Below are 21,047 nucleotides of genomic sequence, written 5' to 3'. Positions count from 1 at the left end.
GCCTTCAGATACCCGCGTTGACCTTGCATACGGATACTACAATTACACCTCACACTTGCCGGTGCACGTACACACGCATACACACACGCCACCACTTGTTCTCTAGAAATGTTCTAGGGCCAAAGCACAGAAAGACAAGCACCAACACCCGGGACTTCCAGCGAGCCAGCTAGCCATAACTAGGAGACACTAACAGAGAAGCTGTCTTTCTCTCCATCTGCATCACTCCGTTCTCGCTTGTTCACTTGATCTAGTCCAGTCCAGGGTCCCCCTCACAACGTCGTGGAGAGACGTAAAGGCACATCTGCCGCAGTACGATTGTAGCCCACACGACCGGCTATTTGTACCTCACCCACCGTGGTTTACCACCTTTCCTCGTCGTCAGGTCACCTAGTCAGGAGTTCCTTGCTTGCTCCAGCGGTTCTGCCCTCTATACAACTACAGAGAAGAGCGAGCATCCCTACCTCCCTTGCCTTTCTGCTGGATTACATATTCCCTTTCTTTTACTCCATACATCCCATCCCATCAGATCGCTGCTGCTGCTCCCGCTCCCGCCCGACGCCAAAACGAACCCGACCTGACCCAATCTGCCCAACAGAGGCTTGAAGCTCGTCTCGCCCGTGTCGACTTGCATCACATCTCGTCACCCTGTAGCGTCCTCGCCCACGACCACAACCAGAACCACACTTCGAAACCTCAGCCCTCGGCCTTCGATCTGCGCCTTGACCGCGAATCTTGGCCAATTTTACCGCCCTATTATCAGTGTCCTTGCATCTCAAGTTGGCTGGACAGCTTCAGCCATCGCCTCGACCTCTTCTCATTTTGGCTAGGTTTATCACGTCGTTTACCTTATAATTTCCAGGTCGGCCCATCTCATCGCCAAGATATCGACGCAGAAAGTCGAGGTCGCTCTGAAACTCCAACCCCAACCCAGCCCGACCCAACCAACGGCTTCTCGCCTTCTGCGACGCCTCTCGTCGTTTCGCAACCTATCGATTTCCTGGCCAATCTGCACACGACGAGAAAGACGCCGAATACCGCAGCACTGGACCCGGTCTGTACAACCTCTCCAACTCGTTGTGCGACATCAATTGACTCGCTCGACGTCCTAAGCGGTCGTGGAAGAAACCTCGCTCCCCGTCCCAAACATGTACGTCAATCGCTGTCTGCTTTCCTTTCGTCGTCACACCTGTTCTCTGGCCCAACCCGACCACATGTCACCTGTTCAACTTGCCTGCCTGCCTTTGGATAACCGCCGCGGTGACGGAGGCCTTTTTTTGTATCCACGTTATGGACTTCAATGACATTTCAGTCGTTGAAGATGCCTCTGCCTCATTCCCTATCTAGCCCTCCCCTTCCGCAGCATATCAAGAAGAAACCTAGGACTGGGTACGTGGACAAGATGAGCCTACCTCTCCACAAACAGACACAGTTGCAGACATGCATTCTGCACAATTCCCTTACACCCCCAGCTTCGAGCAGGCTGATGCTGCGACCGTTTACATGCAGGTACATGTACTGGTACGCTGTCAAGGCCCAGCATTCGGCCCTCTCCTCTGCCCTAACCTACTGCACCTCGACCCATGTCATTTTCACCATCCATACTGCTATGGAGGGCAAAAGCTGTTCCGCAGCTCTTCCTCTCTCTCCCACTCTTTCTTTGGTCCCATCATCGCCAGTCGTGGTGTTGGCTGGGCATTAAGTTGGAGTGTCGCGCCAGCAAGGTTATTGTACACCGAAGGGACCATAATCACCCAAATGCAGAAGGCTGCGTTCGATCCGATGTAGGCGCGCGCTCGCGGGTTTTTGTTGGTCGACGCAAGTGCAAGTGCAAGCGTGGCCTGGTCGAAGAGAGTGTCTCATATGCGTTATTGTTGTGGTGAACAACGCCGTGTGTGTGTGATGGCGTCGGTCTTGAGCAAGAGAGGCGCCTGGCTACCTACGTATCGACGCAATTCTCTTGAAAATACAAGAAGCTGGTAGGAGTCGCCCAGCTCAGATGCAGGAAGAAGACTCTGGCTTGATCACAGCCTCCTTCATTGCCTTTACCCCCTTTTCCGACTGGCGTCTGTTACATTTGGCCGTCTGTCGTTTCCCTCATTCCCGGTACCAACCCTCATGACATGAGACGGGGCTTTTGCTCAGGTCACATTTCTCCATAAAAGGCAGTCGTACTGACTGTGTTATTCCCTGGATGCCATCAGTGTGTGCTCCCATCGACTTGCAGCCGCCTGCACTGCGACCATCATTTCGTTTCGTTTCCCATTCAAGACTTACTACTGCACGCACACTTTAAATTGCCCGCTGCTCGATTCCACTTCTCCAGGTCCAATCCCCTTTTCATGTTTCAAAGTCACCAGCTTCACTTCCCACCTTGCCTATCAGCCCATGATCCATCTCTTCTTCACGCGGACGCGAGCTTCATCGTAAACTTACTAACTTGCAAAAGCCAACCTCATCACTGTACCGCGACGAGACGAAACGCCGGCAGTATTGCAAGAAGCTCAAAGATAGCAGCACTCTTTTGGTTTTTGGATGTTGGTGATAGGTCTACTTGCTGCTTTTACGCGCATCGCCCGTCACCTGTTGATGCAAGTCCCGGAGAGAAACTAGAAATCAACCACCGTCGGCAAATAATTTCGTTTCAGGTTGCCTTTCGCATGGTAACAATGTCACAAAACGGGTATGTCATGATGCCAAACACGACAGTCCCATTGCTGCTCTGGACACTATCAGGATACAGCGCTAACGTGCCATCTACAGTGGGACTGTTGGTACCGAGTACCCTGACTACACTGAGCATGGCCGCCAGTATGGCTCATTTGGACGCGGGCGGTATCTTTTTCCTGTGGACGAGGTAGGTTACCTATGATTCCTCGCCGCGATGAATCTTTCCCCATGCTAACTCATTGCGAAGCTCGAGAAAGACAGGCTAGACATCTTCCACCATCTGATAACCAAGGCAAGAGGAGGCCTTTGGGAAGTGCCTCTGCCCGCCAAATCCCATGTCCTTGACCTCGGGACGGGCACTGGCATTTGGGCGATCGACGTGGGCGAGTAAGATTATCCACCCTCCGTGCGCCGACTGCTAGAACCTAGACTTGCTGACACTATCACACCATAGTAAGCTATATAGAAACGAAGATCAAAAGGCTCAGGTCTTGGGGCTCGATCTTTCTCTCATCCAGCCCAAGCTGTATGTTGTGCATCTCCTTTTCTACCGCTCTTCGTAGCGAAAGCTCATCGTTTTGTAGGATCCCTACGTGTGTAAGGTTCGAGCGAGCCGACGTGGAGGCGCCACTGCCAGCTCCGGAACAAACCTTCGATCTGGTTCATATTCAGATGCTGCTTGGTTCCATAAGAGATTGGCCAGACCTGTACAGGAAGTCATTCAGGCACATCAAGCCCGGAGGTTACATTGAACAGGTGGAAATCGAATGGATTCCTCGTAGCGACGACAACACTCTTGAGTCTAATTCGCCTCTCGTCTTTTGGGGTGAGAACTTGCGGCGTGCGATGCACAGGTACGGGCAATCCATCGATATAATCGACACAAAAAAGGAGCTCCATGCTGCAGGCTTCACAGACATTACCGAGAAGATGATTAGGCTACCAACGAACCCGTGGAGCCAGAACCCGATGGAAGAAGAGCTGGGTAGATGGTTCAACCTCGGCCTTACGCACTGCTTGGAAGGCCTCACACTTGCGCCCTTTATTCAGGTGGAACGCTGGCCAAAACATGAAGTGGACAGACTGGTGGATGATCTCAAGAAGGAAATCTGTCGACTCAATGTTCATGCCTACTGCAGAATGTAAGTTACCGCCTGCAGACTACCGTCTGGTAGCTCCCAGCTTTTTGAGATGCAGAGTACTGATTGCCGGACGTAGGTTTGTTTGGACGGCAAGGAGGCCAATTCCAACGCAAACCCAATGATTCAAAAGTGGTCACTCAGACTGCCGAGGGTTACGTCACGTCTTACAGGACGGGGACAGACTGCTGGCGAGTTTCCTGCCGTCACCCTCCCGTCGCATACTCATATCCAGAACGGGACGAGGCAAGCTAGTAACATTTGACACCCTATCGCCAAGCAAGACAGCTCAAGCGGAACGTCGGAGCGATTTGTCTCCTGTACCATCACTCTTCGTCTACTTGAACGTCAGACGTGCGACTCAGTCGCTCTGGTGCCGTCCTGTCAACAAGCAAGCGTCGTTGCTGCTACTCATGCGACGTTTAGTTGAATAGCTTCTCCATTGTCCTTTTCTACTGTACGTGGTGGGAGTGCTGCATGTTTGCTTTCCCTCCTTCTTCTCCCTTACCAAGATAGGCTTCCAGTCCTCGCCCGGCCAAGCGCGGATCGATCGTGGCAAGATCAGGAGCTTTAGACCGCCAGCTACTTCAATTCGTCTTACGGGCTTCATCGTCTTGCTCTGCTCGAAGTTTTGGACGCCCTTGTAGAGTACCGCCTGCCACTCGATTCGGCAAGCTCTCCCGCTTTGTTCTGGCCAGGCGTATATCGACACGACGAAGAATGCATCAAAACAGGCAATCAAGTTCTGCTTTTCTCTTTACGCTATTTTGGTCTCCTTGGACATTTTTTGCCGCGTTGTCTCCTTCTATCTTTCTTTATGTTTCGCAGGCTCGGCAGTCAGAGACCGAGATCGATACTCCGCGGAGTGGCCCCTTATTTTTACCCCCCCTTGGCCTTCCCTAGCATACGCTCTATCTCTGAGCTACAAAGTCAAGTCCAAGGTAGCACACGAGCGCAAACAATATTGTTGCCAACCAGCACATAGTCACAGTCGCTACGCCTCTCTTGTCACTACATCGTATTCTTTTTGTGTACGGATTCATCGGCGGGGAAGAAAATGGGCCGGGTTTAACCAAAAGTTGATGGCGGCGCGGGCTTGGCAGCATTGCAGTTGGGCCGTGTTTTTTTGCATAGTGCGTACTCTGCTCTCTTTCGGCATGAAGCAGACTCAGGCTTGGGGCGTTGAAATTTATTATGCACGCTCCTCGGGATTGCAAGAGGGCGCGATGAGAAGGGTGGCCAGTACGGGCATGTCGGCCAGCGGAGTATTGCACGTCATGTCTTTAGGCATGACCAATGTTAATCGGGATGGCTGTCACGTCCGCAGCGCAGGGGCTGATATGTGCGGCCGCTATTTTTTCCCCCTCTACCTACCTTGCTATGGTAAATATATATAAATAGATTCTGGTCATGATGGATGATAACCAAATCAAGAACCACAAGAGCAGCCCTTTCAGAGTTCAGCTACAGGTGAGGCGACCCGGCCAGCTTCGATGGCGACTCAAGAAAAAGTCGAGTCACGCTCCCGGTCCTACCACGAACGAATCGTCTATGTCGCGAATCACAGATTGAGTGGAAGTGGAAGGTGCCAACGGTCGTTAGCAAACGTTATGTGGCCAGGAGGGTTTGTCATTTCCCTTCTACATTCCTTTAGAGCTCGACAAAATCAAATGCACCAGACACGATAATAGAGCCAAGATTGGTCGACAGCTAGATATTGTTCCCTTACCCATCTCCACATCATCATGCTGGTTTACATGGCTCCCGCATGCCCATCCACATCATTCGGTTACCCATATTGCCCCCATCTATTGTTGGTTTGTTGGTTGCTCTTGCTCCCGCTTCCCCGTCCCGCCAATGGGATATTGCACTGACAACGTTACAATCCTTCGTTGAGCCCTGCCAGGTTGGGCAACAGCTGCATAGTGCGAAGGCCAGGATAGGAACTTCGCTGTGTCTGCCAGCATTCGAACAGCAAAGCAATGAACCCTTCTCCAGGCAACGTATGTAGGAGACGGCACACCGATGGTCAATGAGATGGGGAACCTGAGCGTCGTGCGATGGGTCTCATGCTGCGAGCCAACCTTCTTTTCGGCTGCCTAATGCTGTTGTCCCATGGCGACACGTTGCAGTCGAGGAGGCACTAAGGGCTGTGCCTTCATCTTCCTGGTGATCGACCACGTTGATACGTTTATGAGGTACGGATCCCTTGCTGATAGTATCCTATGTCCTGCATGGGCCGTTTACAGTAGCTCAAGATCGTTGATTCTTTTTAGTTTGCTTGTCTCCGGCTTGGCTCTTTTTTCTGGATGATCTCGCTTGCACCGGGAGACAGCACACGCTCTTTCCCCGAGGTGAAGCTGGGCAAACGTTCCCTCTCCGTTAAGGCTGCCAACCAACGCCCCGACCCGCATCAAGCCAGCAAACTACATGTACCCTCGACGTACGACTTGCATGACGGAGAGAAATCCCGCCGCCCCGAGCCTGCAGTCCACATGTTGGCTGGATTGGCGGATCTCCTTATGATACGCTACGAAGTACGATGTACTCTACACCCAGCCTTGCGCCCCCTCCTCAAACCTCTCTCTGCCCCCTCTTCGCTCTCCACACACACACACACACTTATATTTCATATGCATGCGAGCACACACTCACACTTCTTCATACTTATCACTACTGCCCCTCCCTTTTTGGGACCTTGCCCCCCCCCCCCCCCCCCCCCCCCCCTCCCCCCCCTCCCCCCCCCCCCCCCCCCCCCCCCCCCTTTTTTTCATTTGCACTGGGCCCACACCCCCCCTTCTTCACCCTTTCCCCCCCGCCCCCCCCTTTTTTGGACCCTTCCCCCCCCCCCCCCCTCTTCTGATGTATCTGGGCACCCATCGAACGCCCGATGCCCGGACCCGGGAACACGGATCCCGCGATGAGTGGTTCGGGTAGAAAAGGCAAAAGGGCATTGAGCTAGTTTTTTCTGCCCAATCCTACACATCAAGAGGTGCGTAAAGAAGAGGAACAAGAGGGAGAAAAAAGACACATGTAGGCTACAAGATTGTGGAAACATGTATCAAGCTTCCCACTCCTACCAGTTCATCACCGCTCTTTGTGTTTCTTTTTGGTTTTCTATTTGCCTCCCTACAAGAAGCTGCACCATTGCCCAACCAAACTCGAGGCCGGTCTAGGTCTCGATTCTCGGCCTCGGCCTCGGGCCGGGGGGGTTGGTGATGAGTGATAAGGGGCCGCCTACAGCGAGGCCCTGCCACGCTGGAGCCCAGAGCCTTCGATCTACCATTCTCGTCTCATGCGGGAACAACTGGCTCTGCAGGATCATAGAGGTAGGTGAAAGGTGACGGTGGAGAGGATGAGGCACTACAGGCTATGGTGTGTTATGGTTCTATTGTCTCGGGTATTCCTTTCGTAGGATCGCGGATGCGATTACCTGGACGCGAAATCTCCCATGCTGCCAACGGGCATATAGAGAGGGAGGGAGTATTATGCATGAAGGGCGGGCGAGCGAGCGGGCGGGCGTTGGCCGACTGCCAGGGAGGTTCCAACGGGAGTGGTTTGAGTTCGGAGACGGCGGAAGCGGTACCGGGGGACTGTCATACGTGTTTCTTTGAGGATGAGGGGAACCGAATAATCTCGGATGATGTGGTCGTGCATGATACGGCGGTGTGTCTTTTGTTGGGTTCCTGTTCCTGGTCCTTCGTTCTTTACCGCCTGCGAGGGATAGGGGATATCCGTCGTGTTGGATCTAGGGAAATTTTGGTATTGGAATCTTGTCTGGAAATTTTCAGTCTTGGCTCCTTCAGCTAAGGTATTTCCACTCGGGATAGAACCTTTCATGTTTCTTGTTCCGAGACTCTGTCGCGAGATTAGAATCACTCTCGATGAAATTTGCTGCAGTGAAGACCGACTCTCTCGGCGAGGACTAGTAAAACCAAGACGACTACTCTTGAGCTTGCCGCCTCTGGTTTCTCGTTTTCGGGACTTAGTTGGGCCATATCGGGTATTCTGTCATCGTGATGAGGCTATAGGGTGGCCTGTTATTTGTGAAATTCGTTGCCGAGAACTTGGTTGATTACAGATATGTACGGTCGTCACTCGAGGATCCTTGCAACGAGTGACGAAGGCATAGATACAATTTCAACATTGATATATCCTCTTTCCAAGCTTCCCCTCCATCTTTGCGTAAAAGCGAGGTTGACTGGGCCGTATAAAAGATGAGGAGAGATAATGATCCAACATCATTCCTACGAAAAAGAGCATATACATTACGGATACCAAGGCCACACTATTACTACGGGATAATCCATCAGGTCTAAGTACCGGCGAGAACCCCTGCTACTGTCATGACCCTCTCCAAACAAAAAAATGCATAGGTCATCAATAAACAGAAAGAAGACCGGCCAGGAAGACTTGGCAAACCAGATATTCGTTTGCGAAATTCCTAGGCCCCAAAGAATGTTATAAACCTTACCGGCTTCGGTTCTCTCAGATCTTCGCTGACCACCATCAACACCTCCCCCAGCGAGAGGACCATTTACCTTTTTCGGCAATGTTCAGGGGTCATGAAAACGGTCTGTTCGTTCCTTTCTTCCACCCCGACCCGAGGGAATGGTAAAAGGGGCCCAAACATGGGGGGGGGGGGGGCAAAGTCCCCAAACATTTGGGTTCCGTAAGGCTAACTCGTGGGATTCTCTTCCTGGTAAGAAAATATACCCTGGGGAACGTTTTTGCCCGGATAGTTGTTGGTTGGCACCTTGATCCTTCTATGCTACGCCGCCTCGGCCGCCAAGTGTCAAGTGTGTAGTAGATAGGGGGAGGGAGGGGGAGTGCACAAAGGGGGTGTCGGTCCAGAAAGAATGTCAATATACGCCACTATGCAAGATTGAGGCGTTTAAACAGTGGTAGCGGTATGTATTTGATGAGAGGGATCCGGGGTCTGTTTGTGAGTGCGAATACGGGATCATGTGGCAAACGGTACGGCCCTCGAACGGGGGTTTCGGTAAGTGTGCGGCGTACAGTTTGCATGAAGTGATGTTGAATCACTGCCCATACATCTCAGGTATCGTAGACAGAAATCTGATCAATCCTAAGCAGAGGGGGCTGGGTTCGATGAAGGGAGAAGGAGATCTCCCCATTCTACCTGACTACCTGTCTGAGAGGCCAAGGGGCAACGAGAAGGCCTTCCCCGCCAAGACAGCATGAGTACGAGATGATTGGTGGTTGGGGAAGGAGGTAAGGTCTTTGCGTTTTGTCCGGTGATCGGATTCTCGGGCAGACTGGTAAGGGAAATGGAAGAGAAGTTGGCTTTCGGGTTGTGTAACGTGAGACTTTTTGATAGTATGCATCAGGTTCGGCGACGATGATTTGACGGTCTCTCGCTGTTGACGGATCCGATTCTTGACTGCTGGGACGGCTGGCTGTATTTCCATGAGCGAAACATTTGATAGAGCTATCTGTGTCTGTTCAACGACATGACCTGAAGTCACACCTCTGATACTCATCTGCCTGTCGGATGCTCATTGTTGGTGGTTAAGAATAGTGGAAGTAGCATGAGATAGTGGGAAGAAAGCTTTTCTCTGGGGGAATCTACCTTGCCAATCACTACCAGGCAGAATGAGGACATCCCTTGAAGTACGAGATTCGCCCATCTGCCTGTTGAGTATTAAATCTCTCCAATCGCATAATTGCTTGGATTCGCAGTAGATGGCTGCCGCGTAATCCATATTTCTACTTTTGATAACTCCATGTCAGAGTGAACTGTACTTAATTCATAAGACAAAAGGAGGGATACAACCTTATGTAGGCAAAAGTTCATAGTGTAAGGCAAAAAACGATAGGAAAGGAAGGAGGGGGAATACTGACCTTATAATTCACGCCCCTGCCCAGATTCGAACAGCGCGCCCCTCGGTCAACCCGGACTCTGACTTCACTGGAGTATTTGTTTTTATGTCAACCAAGTCGACCACCTCGCACACAGCTTGACTTGACCTCGCAGACCTAGACGGGCGCTGCTGTGCTGGTGACGGCAACGGTGAATAGACCCCTTAAGTAGGTAGGTACGTCGGTTTAAGGAAGGAGAGGGGGCAGGTGCCTTCCATGTCGAGAGGAATCCATCTCCTCTTCACTGAGAAGTGAGATGAATCACCGCAACGTCCTACCGGAGCCGGTAGCGAAGAGAATAATAACAGACGACAGGGAGGGAAGAGCTCTATGTTATTAATCTTAGTCAGGGTGAATATTGATTGAAGATGAAGACCACAATCTCATCACTCCTAGCTACATAACCCCCGCCAGTATTCGAGCGTCATAGCCTTGCACGCTTTTGGAGTGATGGATGGAAAATCCGGGCCGTCCAGACAAATACGCGGGAAGTAGAACGGCTAAACTCTCCTGAATTTGGCTAGGGCGAGCAGCTCAGTTGATAGTGACGTTGTGACGCAGCTCCGGGCTGTCATCGAGGGTCGTTGAGCATAAAAATGTATACCTGATCTCAATACGTCACAGCTTCGGCTGCCTATCTATAGTAACATCAAAAGGGCTGAATGAGAAGATGGCAGGGTCCGCTGTAACATTGAACTTGCCAGTCCGTTCCCAGTAAGGAACAACCTTCATCGTCGAATATGATCTCTCGAACTGAAGAGAGTTACAGCAGAGAGGGAGAAAGGACAGGCAAAGGGATAATCTCATTCTCATCAAAGCAGTCAGAGTGCTGGTCACGTCTCAAGGTCAAGGCTCCTGCCAATGCAAAGTATCAGATCCACCCTCTGCTTTCAATCTGATACACTCTTACGAACGTGATTCCACCGAGCGCCATGTGGTTCAAAAGGTTTCCTGTTATTTACCTGCAGGAGGCAGGTTTCGCAGCATGGGTGGGCTGCGGTTGACGTGTGTGATGTACAGAGTCTACATAAGGAAATAATAAGGTGGCCTGTTGAGAAAACGCGTACGCGGTGGCCGGATCCAAGGCCCCCGAGACCGATTCTCTCTTTGCTGCTCTTCCAATACATCAGCTCCCGTGAACGGTCAAGGGATTCTCGACCGGTAGGGCGCTGTGCCACTGGATAACATGAATCTCTACCACGGGCATCGAGCATTCATGTCATTTGGTTCCAAAATAAAAACACCCCCTTTCCTACCAGTTTCTATAACCCGAAGCCACCATTTGCGCTCTTTTTCTTTAGATGCAGTTTGAATTAATAACCCGGGAAACAAACTTCTACTCCTTCACGTCGTCGTTTCGAATCGGTACGAGGCGGTGGGGAGCAAAGTTCAAAAAGGTTCTTTCTCCGTTTAGTGGGCAGCGGCGTGGGTCTCGCCGTGGTATCCAACGAGCTTGAAGCGGCCGAGCATCTCGCCGACAGTGAAGAAACCGAGGCACTCAGCAGCGACAACGGCACCGGTGGCCACGGTCGCGGTGTTAATGCGGGAGGCGATGGTGGCGGGCTTCGCAGCGGCGGCGGTGTTGGCAGCGGAGCTGGCGGCTGAGGAGGCGGAGCTCAGGAGGGCGTTGGGGTTCTTGACGGCGCCAAGGGCCCGCTGGAAGTAGGACTGGAAGGTGCTGACGGGGCTGTATTTCTTTCGTCAGAAGCTGGGCGGACAAGACGCTTCGCTCTGGTGCTGTAAACTTACGGAGGAGCCATCTTCTGGCCGTGGAAGACAATCTTGGACAGCTCAAGAGTGACGCGGGAGTAGTAGACAACCCAGGGAACCTGCTCTGTAGTCGGACATCCGTCAGCAATTGGCCCTTGAAGTCAAGGGTGCGCGCTCAATTGCGCCTCTGCTCATAGAGATCCTCTCGTGACCGGATTGAAACGTACTCTCAATGAAGTTGATGACCTTGCCGGTGCGACCGCCGACCTTGCCGAGGGCGTTGACAGCACCAGACAGAGCGGGGCCGGCGGCGCTGGCGGCGCGGCTCAGGCCCTGGGCAGCCTTGGCCGAGTACTCGCTGGCCTTGCCGGCAGCATCCTTTGCGGACTCGGTGGCCTTCTTGGTGGTGGTTGACTCGAAGCGAGCGGCGACGCGGGAAGGGAGGGTGCGAGCGGTGGTCCGCATGAGCGGGCGGGCGAGGGCGGAAGACATCTTGGACCGGGGGGTTGGGCGGTTGTGGAAGAGAGAGAGGAGGTCGACGGATTGAAAATCGGGGTATCTGGATCTCGGATCGGGGTGCGTCGATGTGGGCGGCTCCGGGGTCGAAGAAGGAGCTTCGTTGGCTGCCAATTGATGGGAAGGGGGTGGTGGTGAGTGATGTTTTTTGCGTAAAGTGAAAAAAAGAGCTCTCTCTGTCTCTCTTGCCAGAGTCTGCCCGACCTCTCGGAAGATTTCGCTTGTGCTGTTGTTGCGAGCCGGAGGAGCGATGGCCCGTGCGCTCTTTTCTTTTCCTGCTTATGAAAAATGTCAATTGCTAAGGTCAGGTACAAGGAATAGGTACCTTTTTTCCCTTGCTCCCAGGGGAAAGAGGCACTGGCACCCGTCGGCCCAGCGGACTATGCCGCTTTGAGATCTAACCAATCACAAAATTGATCTCTTGAAGGGAAGTGGGGGCTCTTTTCAGTGCGGGCAGGCATGGCAGGGCAGTTCACAGGTGCAGGCAGGTACAGTTCACTGGTGAGATCCATTGAGTGAGAAAAGGTTCACCGGCAGGTGCTGGGGCAGAATGGGTTCTTCCCATGAATGGATACCTCTTGCATTCTTATCTGCCCCATATCGAGGCTAAGTTACCTTGTATGGCAGCAGTTTGTCACTGCCTTACAATGCTCAAATCCTGTCATCCCCATCGCCTCACTCTTAACATCAACACCAAAACCCCCACCAACAGTCCACATCTCTGCCTACAAACAAGCATCGTCAATCTAATGGAAGCTTCATATTGTCATACGAATTCATTGGGAACATATCTCTAAAGTATAGTCAAAAACCCATCCATGACACCAAATCGCCAGCACCGCCATATTATGCCCAAAAAATCAATCGTGTCGTCTAACCATCAGGCTTGGTTTAGTCCAAGCTCTGGATCATGACCTTAATAGCGCCTGACTTGGGGTCCTTAGCCGCCTCGAAGGCGCCGAGGGCATCTTCGAGCTTGAACTTGTGTGTCACCAACTTGCTGAGGTCAACAACACCACTCTCCACCAAACGGATGGCTCTGGGCCAGGTGTTGCAGTAGCGGTACTGCAGCTGGATGTCGACCTCGCGAACGCTAGCGCGCATGAAAGGGAAGCTGATCTCGTTGCGTCCAACACCAATGATGAAGACCTTTCCACCAAATTTGCAGGCCCAAACAGCCGAAGCAATGCTGCTCTCCACACCAGTGCACTCCATGACGACAGCCGGCTCAACACCTCCAAAGGACTCAACGATGCGCTTGGCCTCCTCCTCGGCGGTTCCACGACCGACCTTATGGGTGATGGCTGTGGGCACCAGCTCCTTGGCGAAAGCCAGACGTCCATCGTCAATATCCGTAACAACCAGCGGGCAGGCACCAGCAGCCTTGGCGCAGAGAAGGGTGATGAGACCAATGGGACCTGCACCGCAGACGAGGACCGGGTCGCCAAGGCGCACACCGGCACGCTGCATACCGGCAAGAGCGACACTTAGGGGCTCCAGCATGGCACCGTTCTCATATGACATGTTACCGATCTTGTGGCACCAGACGGCAGGATGGTTCACGTATCGTCGCAGCAGACCAGGCACCGGCGGGGTGGACAGGAACTGGACCTTCTCGCAACCGTTGTAACGACCGGTCAAACAAGGCTCGCAGGAGTTGCAGATGACATTCGGCTCGACGGCGACTCTGTCACCAACCTTGAGGTGGGTGACGCTGGGGTGGACGGCGAGAATCTCACCGGCGGACTCGTGGCCGAGAATGTGGTCGCCATCGACAATCATGGGTCCGATGCATCCGTGCTTCCAGAAGTGAACGTCGGATCTGTATCTTTCCGTTAGTCTCGTCCTTGTACCTTAAGGGGGGCACTTTTGTCTGGCACGAAAATCCTTACCCGCAAATGCCGGTGCTTCTGATGGCTACCGTGACTTCGCCATGCTGCAGCCCCTCGCCGGCCTGAACGGCCTCCAACTTGGGCTCGGCCTCGTTGATCCACAGGTCGTGTGCGGGGTTGGTGTAGACACCAATGTTGGCCTTGGACACCTTAACGGAGCCGACCGAGGCGGGAGGATCAACAGCTGAAGGGGACATTGTGAAGGCTGGGTTGTCTCTGTGTGTGCGAACAGTGGTATGAAAGAATGGTCCAGAAGAGTGTCTCTCTTGCCAGGTAATAATGTGATCTGTCGGCGGGGTATGAAACGTGGGTGCAAGATTGACGAGACGACTGACAGCGACAGCAACGGCGAGAACCTGAGTCGAGCGTATGGACGAACAGAACAGACGAAGCGGACAGAGAGGAGGAAGAGTAGAGCAGCTTGGAGCAGAACGACACACGACCGGACAGTCGCCCGGCTGGATATATACCTCGGAGCTACTCGTGGATTTTTTGTTTTTATTTTTCTGGGCCGGCCAACAATCCAGCAGCTTCGTCGGCCCTTTGGTCAACAATTATTCGAATCCAGCCCCTCATCACCCCTCGTCGCCCAAGGCGAATAGTTTGACCCCAGTTCCCCACGTCGAAACGTCACGCAGGGTCGAAGCTTGTTGGCAGGGGTGGGGCGCTGCCGCGTTGTGGGAATCGTTCGGTCGCTGTAAGACCGATTCATCCTCTTTGCGACTTTCCGCTCCAATCACGATGACGATCCGTACCCGACATATACCATTCCCCGCGACAAGCTCACTGGCAAACTACGCTTCCTCTCATGTAGTCTCACTACGGATACAACGAAGCGGCACGCCTCGCGTTTTTCCAGGTCCAGGCACGCCGGGAGGGGCAACCATCTCAACACACGCGCCACGGGGATTTTTTCTTTTGCGTTCACGTGGTATCCGAACCAGGGGACTTCGTTGGGTTTCCGCATCTTTACGGCTTATGTTTGACCATCGCCTTTCCCTTGCCGTCGTATTGTCGCTTGCTGAGGACCATGACGCTCCACGAATCGCGACTGTGGCCGACGCAAGATCCTTTATTAGCTCCACGGAAACTTGAACCCCCTCCCCTCCCTTTCCTATCTCATCTAGTCTCCAAACATTTTGGAGGTCGGCCCCGAATTACCCCCATTCGAACTTCGCCTTAATTACCGGGGAGTCGCATGCGGCAGACGCCTTAGGTAGCAGTGAGCATCGTGCCTCGGTCCTATACCTCCCTTTTCGAGATGCGCCTTCATGGGGAAGTCTTTCGAAGTTTCATCGTCTCATCACGCCCAGACGCGGTCCCGAAAGCTATTTAGATATTTGGAAATTTGCTGCCTTGCATACTGATGCAGTCAGAACCTCATGATGTTGGCATGTGAGACTGTCTGTTTCTCGTCCTGCAGTAGGCCGGGCAACTCTTGTTGGCCGCGGGGTCGGACGATAGCCGCGCCGACGCACATCTTCCCGAAGAATTGATAGACAGACCAGGCTTGTTGAAACCTCCATCCGATAGAAGCGCTGCAGTGCATTGCTGCTTTGTGCGCGCTCTGCGGGATTTCTTATCTACCGACTTCTTGGTACTGCATGAGAGCAATCCGACCTTTTCTTCTTCAACCTACACACACACTCAGTGACTTTTGCACCCATCCAATCGCTCCAGGCCATACATTACCCGCAATCGGGGCAAGAAGTGAGCTATACCCGCCGCCGTCGGGACTAGAATATCCGAGGAAAAAGTTCGGACCCTTTTCGCGCCTTTGTCATGCGCCCAGACTTGAACTTTGGCCCGCCGGGCGATGAGTGGCACTACGATAGACCGTCGCGAACCTATGATCTCACCCGGGGCCGGTCGCCGGCTTGGAAGGTCGGCACCAGCCAAGGACCAGCGGGGACGTCGGTTTCGGTGAACCCCCACAGCACGGCGCTCGTGGTTGTCGATATGCAAAACTATTTCTTGCACCCCAGCTGTCGAGACCACCCGGCCGGGCTTGCTGCGGTGGAGCAGACCAAGAGGGCTGTTGAGAAATGCCGCGAATTAGGTATTCAGGTACGGCCTTGAACCCATTCTGTACTACTCTCCCCCGCCCTGTTCGGACGTTCGGGGCATCCGGCAGACGTTACCGCCCGTCTTACCGGAGGGACAGGAGCAGAAGTCGCTAGACATTAAAGAGATGAGGGGCACGCGGGGGTTAGATGTCTGGAAGGGGATTGGGGGACGGGAACTTTTGCCAGGGTGGTGGCGGTTAAACAGGCGACGTATCGTAGCTCACTTTTTGCCATTGCAGGTAATTTGGCTAAATTGGGGCCTGACCGACGACGACCTGGCGAGAATGCCCGCCAGCGTCCAACGTGGCTTCTCGCGATCGCTCATCCTGGGCGAGGAGGCGACCAACGATAAGGGCACCGTCGCCCGCCTCGGCCTCGGTGCAGATCTCGGCGGCGGCAGGGGCCGCTGCCTCGTCGCGGGCGAGTGGAACGCCGACATTTACGAGCCGCTGAAGCGGAGCAGCCTCCGCCCGCAGGAGGACGTGCGGTGCGACAAGAATAGGATGTCGGGGATGTGGAGCCCGGAGCAGCCGCTTCGGAAGTATCTAGAGCGGGCTCGGAAGGATGATGAAGATGGTGAGGAGGCTGCCTCCGGGACCGGTGATGGAAGGGGAGCAGGAGGGATACGAACGGTGCTCTTCGCCGGGGTCAACACCGACCAGTGCGTTCTCGGCACGCTGACGGATGCGTATAATGCCGGGTGGGATTGCATCTTGATTGAGGACTGTTGCGGGACCGGGACGCCTGGGGCTCCCGAGGTGTGCCTTTACAATATTTCTGTGAGTTTTCGTTTTGCCCTCTTCTTCTCTGGTCTATACCCTCTCGTTCCCCCACTTTGGCCATGGTCTTGGATTTCTTTGTGATTGCGGGCACGGCTGGGACGGAAAGTGAACGAACAGCTCACTAAGCCTTGCCGTAGGGCTCATACGGGTTCGTCGTCTCGACAGAGACATTTCTCGCCGGAACAGCCTCTTGAAGCATTGGCATCAGCTCACCATGCAGGTCTGGTGATGTCAAGGTGAGGTTATGTGGTTGAGTGTGAGATCAAGATCACTGAGTCAAGCAAAAAGAAACGTACGATGGGGCTCAACCTTCAAGGTTGGCAAACGAACTCGTGGAAAATCGACGAATGCGGTCTGTCTCGTGAGGTTGAGGTTGGAACACCCGCTAGACGGCCTTTTCTCGTACCGAATATGCGGGACGCTTATCTTGCAAACGAAAGCTAAGCTACCCGATGGACCGATGTTCGCGATACGAGACAGTGGCCAATGGACGCGCAACGTGGAGGGGGGAAAGTGAGCGAAGAGAGAGAAGAGGGAATGTCTCCGAGAGGCGCCCCAGTCAGCAACAAACATGCATTTTCTTGCATCTCGTGGACCCGTATCCCGTTTCTGAAAATAAGTCTGAATTTCATAGTGTCTTTACTTTTGGCTTTGAGCATGTGATTGATGATGGTGTGATCTATCAAGACCATGACAAATTCTGTATGATTTCATAGTAGGCTTTATTTTAATTTCTTGGATTCTCTCTAAGTGGGGTTTCCTTTTCCCGCGAGGTCGATCTTTGACTTTCTCATGTCTTGACAGCTCACTCTCGATAAGATGACCTAATAACTAGCAGAAGAATCATCAAGTCGTGTCTGGTGTAAGCCCGGTGCAGCCGTCTCACTCCGCTGCCCGACCACCCAAGAAACATCTTCTTGAAAGCCGAGAGGGTGAGGGTGAGGAGGGGGCAGCGGAACTCCGACCGACCCTTCCCATTCGTCCAAAAGAGAGGAAGAGGAATATCCTCAAGCACGTCAAGATACCCGACGAAAGATGCGGCATGGCCACACCGAAAGTGTGGTGGATGTGCTGCGTGCATCTGCATCTTCTGTGGTCGGTGTCCGTCGTCCAATCCCGAATAGGAAGTCTGCTAATCCCTGGTTCCTACAAGAAAAAAAGCAAGGGCTCCAATTTGTGGGAAACCCTAGATTGCGCCCGTAAAATCGCCGCGTATCTATCTGACTTGTTGTTTGGGAGGATGGGGGCCCATATGTAAATGCCGATATGTGCATGTCGTCCTTTTTCTAGTCGACTGTCTGGCTTTGTATGATAGGTAGGGGTGTTGTGTTGGGTGGTGGTGGGGGGAGCAGGCAGGGCCTTTTCATCGTCGTCGTGTTAACGTTGAGTGAACGCTTTGACGATGTTTTTTTTTTGGGGGGCGCGCCTATTGTGTGTTGCGGAGTAGTCGTTATTGCGTGAGCTTGGGTTTTGCACCTGAGCTTTCTGATGGGAAATGATTCTTCTCTGCTCTTTCAACCGCTCATGACGACGACGTCGCCCTTGCAGACGCCGTATGAGCAGCAAATCTCAGGGCTGGCCTTGCCGTTGAGGATGTCATCTCGCTTCCACTATATATGAAAAAAGTCAGAATCTCTTAGTGATATTGCGGTGGGCACCGGAGGGGTTGGATGGAGGATGGAGACGACGAACATCGGGACAGGGAGACGGGCGAGCCTGGACGAAGGCGCCGAGAGAGGCGACGGCGAGAACCATGGAGAATACCGCGGGAAACTGCATTTTTTCCGTTTGGATGTAATAGACAGGAAGAGCTGGCCGGGTTGGTGTTTGTTTGTTGTGGATGTTTTGTCGGTGACTTTTGACTTTGACCGAGATATCTGATGAAATTGGGAACCCAGATCGTCGCTTTGTTGAAGGCAGCGATAGAGGTTGAAAAGGTAGCAAAGGGGACACAGGGAGGGAACAAGTGAGGAACGAGTAAAGAGGGCGGGAAAGCGGAAAAGAGGCCAAGAGACTTCTTTATGAAGCTCAGTTACAAACCAGGTATCTCACGGAATGCAGTGGGGTCGAGTCCTGGGTGATGACAGGGCGGGAGGAATGCTATTTAATATGGACAAACAAAACAAGACGTACTTTCGCACACGAGCATTCTGCTCCCATCAGAAGCCCAAGGGTGACGGCGTTAGTCCGCGCCACGCCTTGCAGCTTCTTGCTCCGGCCGTTAGTCAGTGCCCATCTCCCGTCCATCGCAGTCATCTGGAAGCCCAGGGGTGCTTTTGGGGGGGGGGGGGGGGGGGTTTACGGGGGCCGGCCGATTCTGGAAAGCAATGATAGATGGAAGGGAGAGATACAGACGACACGTGCCTGGCAATTCCCCTCGAATCACGATCCATCATCTGGGCGAGATTCATGTGCATCACTAAGACACGGCAGCTTGAAATTTGACAGTCGGATACACGATGCCTCGTGTCATCGGTCTTGTAGCAGCCGTGGTAACCTTTGCCTTTCATTCTGGCGGAGGAGGAGATGGCAGGTGTTCCGTTCTACAGAGGAGAAATTGACCGGGGGTGAACTGCCAAGTGTACAAACGAAATCGAGTCTGATGGATCAAGATCTACTAGGCCAGGGCTATTGCCGGGGGACGTAGGGCGCGAACAGAAAGAGGAGGGGTTGTACCTTGCGGATGATGGTCTACTGGACCGGCGACATTCAATCGCTCTGGCCGAGACCTTGTGAAGGGAAGCAAACGCTACTGGCAATGTTGTCACGAACGAGTTCTACAAAGTGGCTAGTGGTCGGCAGGGACCGAGAATGCTGGGAATCTGGGAAACATTGTCTGTGCCATTAGCTCGAGCTGAGGGCGCGGGACTAGGACAGGGGAGGTTTGGCGCTGTTGTGGTGGGGAGCTGAGGCATACGAAGATTCTGACGAAGAAACTGAGGCGCGGGAGTTACAGCCGGCGAGCTCGGGGAGGCGACATGTGGGACAAGAATAGAAACTGTGGCTGAGAGGCACCAAGACGCAAGTAAAGGTTGATGACCGACTCAAGCATCTGGTACGATTGTAGAGTGCAAACAAACGACCGTTACCGTCGAAGGTGCCCAGCCTTACTGCAGCCAAAAAGCAAATGCTTGAAAAATGTCGTCCATGCTTTTTCCTGGTGTGTTGATCGCGTCGGACATTAGACGATGATAAACAAGGTTCGCCATGGCTTGCTGCTGAGACCTCTGATGAGATTGCATTCTGGTATTTCAAACTCTGAGCGGGATCGTGGGGTTTGGTGGGCAGCAACGCAGCGTGGCTCTCCCTCGTGTTCACGATGCAATCTTGGTCCAACCGCCGTTTAAATCACGCAGTGGCTGACGGGAGGCCGCTGAATCTTCTTTGTCAAACGTTGTTGTCGAGATTTTTGGCGTGCGTTCGATTCTCGAGTCCATGCAACGAACGACCCGACCGCAAACAGTGGGGGCCCAGCGCTGTGAGCGTCAGGACGACGAAAGATGCCCCCAACAGCTTTCCTTGGCAGTTATCCGTGTCGGTGAGAAGAGGTTTAGCGGCAGAAGCTTGGACGACGTTGTTGGAAAGGTCTGAATCCCACAAGAGGTCTGAAGGGAGCGCCCGAATGGTGTTATCGGACGATAGAGTGAAGTCCCACTCCCCTGCATCCCCATGGTTTCAGGACGACGAAATTGTAGGACAGCCCGTCGTAGTAGGCATCTGTAGCCTCGACTTGGTCTTTTCCAAACTTGTGTGCTCAGAAGTGTTGCTTCTGCTGCCAGCAAGGAGCCTTGACGGCTGCCGGGATCCGCTGCACCAGTGTCAACGGTCGGTGACCACGCCGTGTTCCATGTATCCGCACGAATACCAACCAGAGCCAGGCATGTCCGTCTGTGGTTGGGTTGCTTGGTTAGTGTCACTTCACGTCGTGCCGTTTGCAGGATGGGAGTTGTGTGTACTGCGTAACATTCGAGGCCGATGTGTTCAACGAGGTAACGACTTGGATACAAGTTGCCAGTGGTTCATCCGACGCTACATGACCCAAATCCTCGCGCTGTCGATTGTTTATTGTCCTGGGGTCGAAACGCGTGCCGAGCGTCAGCTATTCTCGTGTTGGTAGTCAGGATACGGAATAGTTGCGTAGAGAATTCGTCAAATGCCTTCTCCAGAAGGCGGCGTAATCGCACCAATGCAAGCTCGAAAGGGGCTGAAGACCATCGAGGTACAATCTACGCCATGGCTGGCATCGAGACAATCTGAGCCGGGAATGATCAAGATGTTGCGAGACTCCCAAAGCCTCTCAAGCATGGCGCTGAAGCAGCCCGTTCAAAACCTGGGGTCTGGTGGAATGTAAAGAGATCAGTTGACAGACGGGCGTTCTCTCATGTCTAT

At 53.3% G+C, this 21,047-nt stretch overlaps 7 protein-coding genes across 7 annotated transcripts; 3 read left to right on the top strand and 4 right to left on the bottom strand.

Annotated features, from left to right (window-relative positions):
* Positions 1–2,669: 2,669 nt before the first annotated feature.
* CCOS01_06696 (methyltransferase domain-containing protein) lies at positions 2,670–3,816 on the top strand (the record flags this gene model as incomplete). Its single annotated transcript, XM_060454864.1, has 5 exons — positions 2,670–2,683; positions 2,764–2,857; positions 2,918–3,057; positions 3,125–3,196; positions 3,255–3,816. 5 exons carry the CDS (start codon positions 2,670–2,672, stop codon positions 3,814–3,816), a joined length of 882 nt encoding a protein of 293 aa, XP_060314564.1.
* A 6,766-nt stretch (positions 3,817–10,582) lies between these two features.
* Positions 10,583–10,819, bottom strand: CCOS01_06695 (uncharacterized protein; the record flags this gene model as incomplete). The annotated part of the gene is made up of 1 exon (XM_060454863.1): positions 10,583–10,819. The coding sequence occupies one exon, from the start codon at positions 10,817–10,819 to the stop codon at positions 10,583–10,585; it is 237 nt and encodes a 78-aa protein (XP_060314563.1).
* A 283-nt stretch (positions 10,820–11,102) lies between these two features.
* Positions 11,103–11,894, bottom strand: CCOS01_06694 (uncharacterized protein; the record flags this gene model as incomplete). The annotated part of the gene is made up of 3 exons (XM_060454862.1): positions 11,103–11,379; positions 11,442–11,526; positions 11,630–11,894. 3 exons carry the CDS (start codon positions 11,892–11,894, stop codon positions 11,103–11,105), a joined length of 627 nt encoding a protein of 208 aa, XP_060314562.1.
* A 915-nt stretch (positions 11,895–12,809) lies between these two features.
* On the bottom strand, positions 12,810–14,007 carry CCOS01_06693 (alcohol dehydrogenase GroES-like domain-containing protein; the record flags this gene model as incomplete). The annotated part of the gene is made up of 2 exons (XM_060454861.1): positions 12,810–13,740; positions 13,811–14,007. 2 exons carry the CDS (start codon positions 14,005–14,007, stop codon positions 12,810–12,812), a joined length of 1,128 nt encoding a protein of 375 aa, XP_060314561.1.
* Positions 14,008–15,592: 1,585 nt separating this feature from the next.
* Positions 15,593–16,852, top strand: CCOS01_06692 (isochorismatase; the record flags this gene model as incomplete). The annotated part of the gene is made up of 3 exons (XM_060454860.1): positions 15,593–15,877; positions 16,116–16,655; positions 16,796–16,852. The coding sequence occupies 3 exons, from the start codon at positions 15,593–15,595 to the stop codon at positions 16,850–16,852; spliced, it is 882 nt and encodes a 293-aa protein (XP_060314560.1).
* Positions 16,853–18,172: 1,320 nt separating this feature from the next.
* Positions 18,173–18,437, bottom strand: CCOS01_06691 (uncharacterized protein; the record flags this gene model as incomplete). Its single annotated transcript, XM_060454859.1, has 2 exons — positions 18,173–18,268; positions 18,351–18,437. 2 exons carry the CDS (start codon positions 18,435–18,437, stop codon positions 18,173–18,175), a joined length of 183 nt encoding a protein of 60 aa, XP_060314559.1.
* Positions 18,438–19,977: 1,540 nt separating this feature from the next.
* CCOS01_06690 (uncharacterized protein) lies at positions 19,978–20,775 on the top strand (the record flags this gene model as incomplete). Its single annotated transcript, XM_060454858.1, has 1 exon — positions 19,978–20,775. The coding sequence occupies one exon, from the start codon at positions 19,978–19,980 to the stop codon at positions 20,773–20,775; it is 798 nt and encodes a 265-aa protein (XP_060314558.1).
* Positions 20,776–21,047: the final 272 nt, after the last annotated feature.

Source organism: Colletotrichum costaricense, assembly GCF_030867565.1.
Source record: "Colletotrichum costaricense strain IMI 309622 chromosome Unknown Scaffold_6.1, whole genome shotgun sequence".
Lineage (NCBI taxonomy): Eukaryota > Fungi > Ascomycota > Sordariomycetes > Glomerellales > Glomerellaceae > Colletotrichum > Colletotrichum costaricense.
The sequence above is the reverse complement of the archived record's forward strand: the minus strand, read 5'-3'. Positions and strand labels throughout refer to the sequence as shown.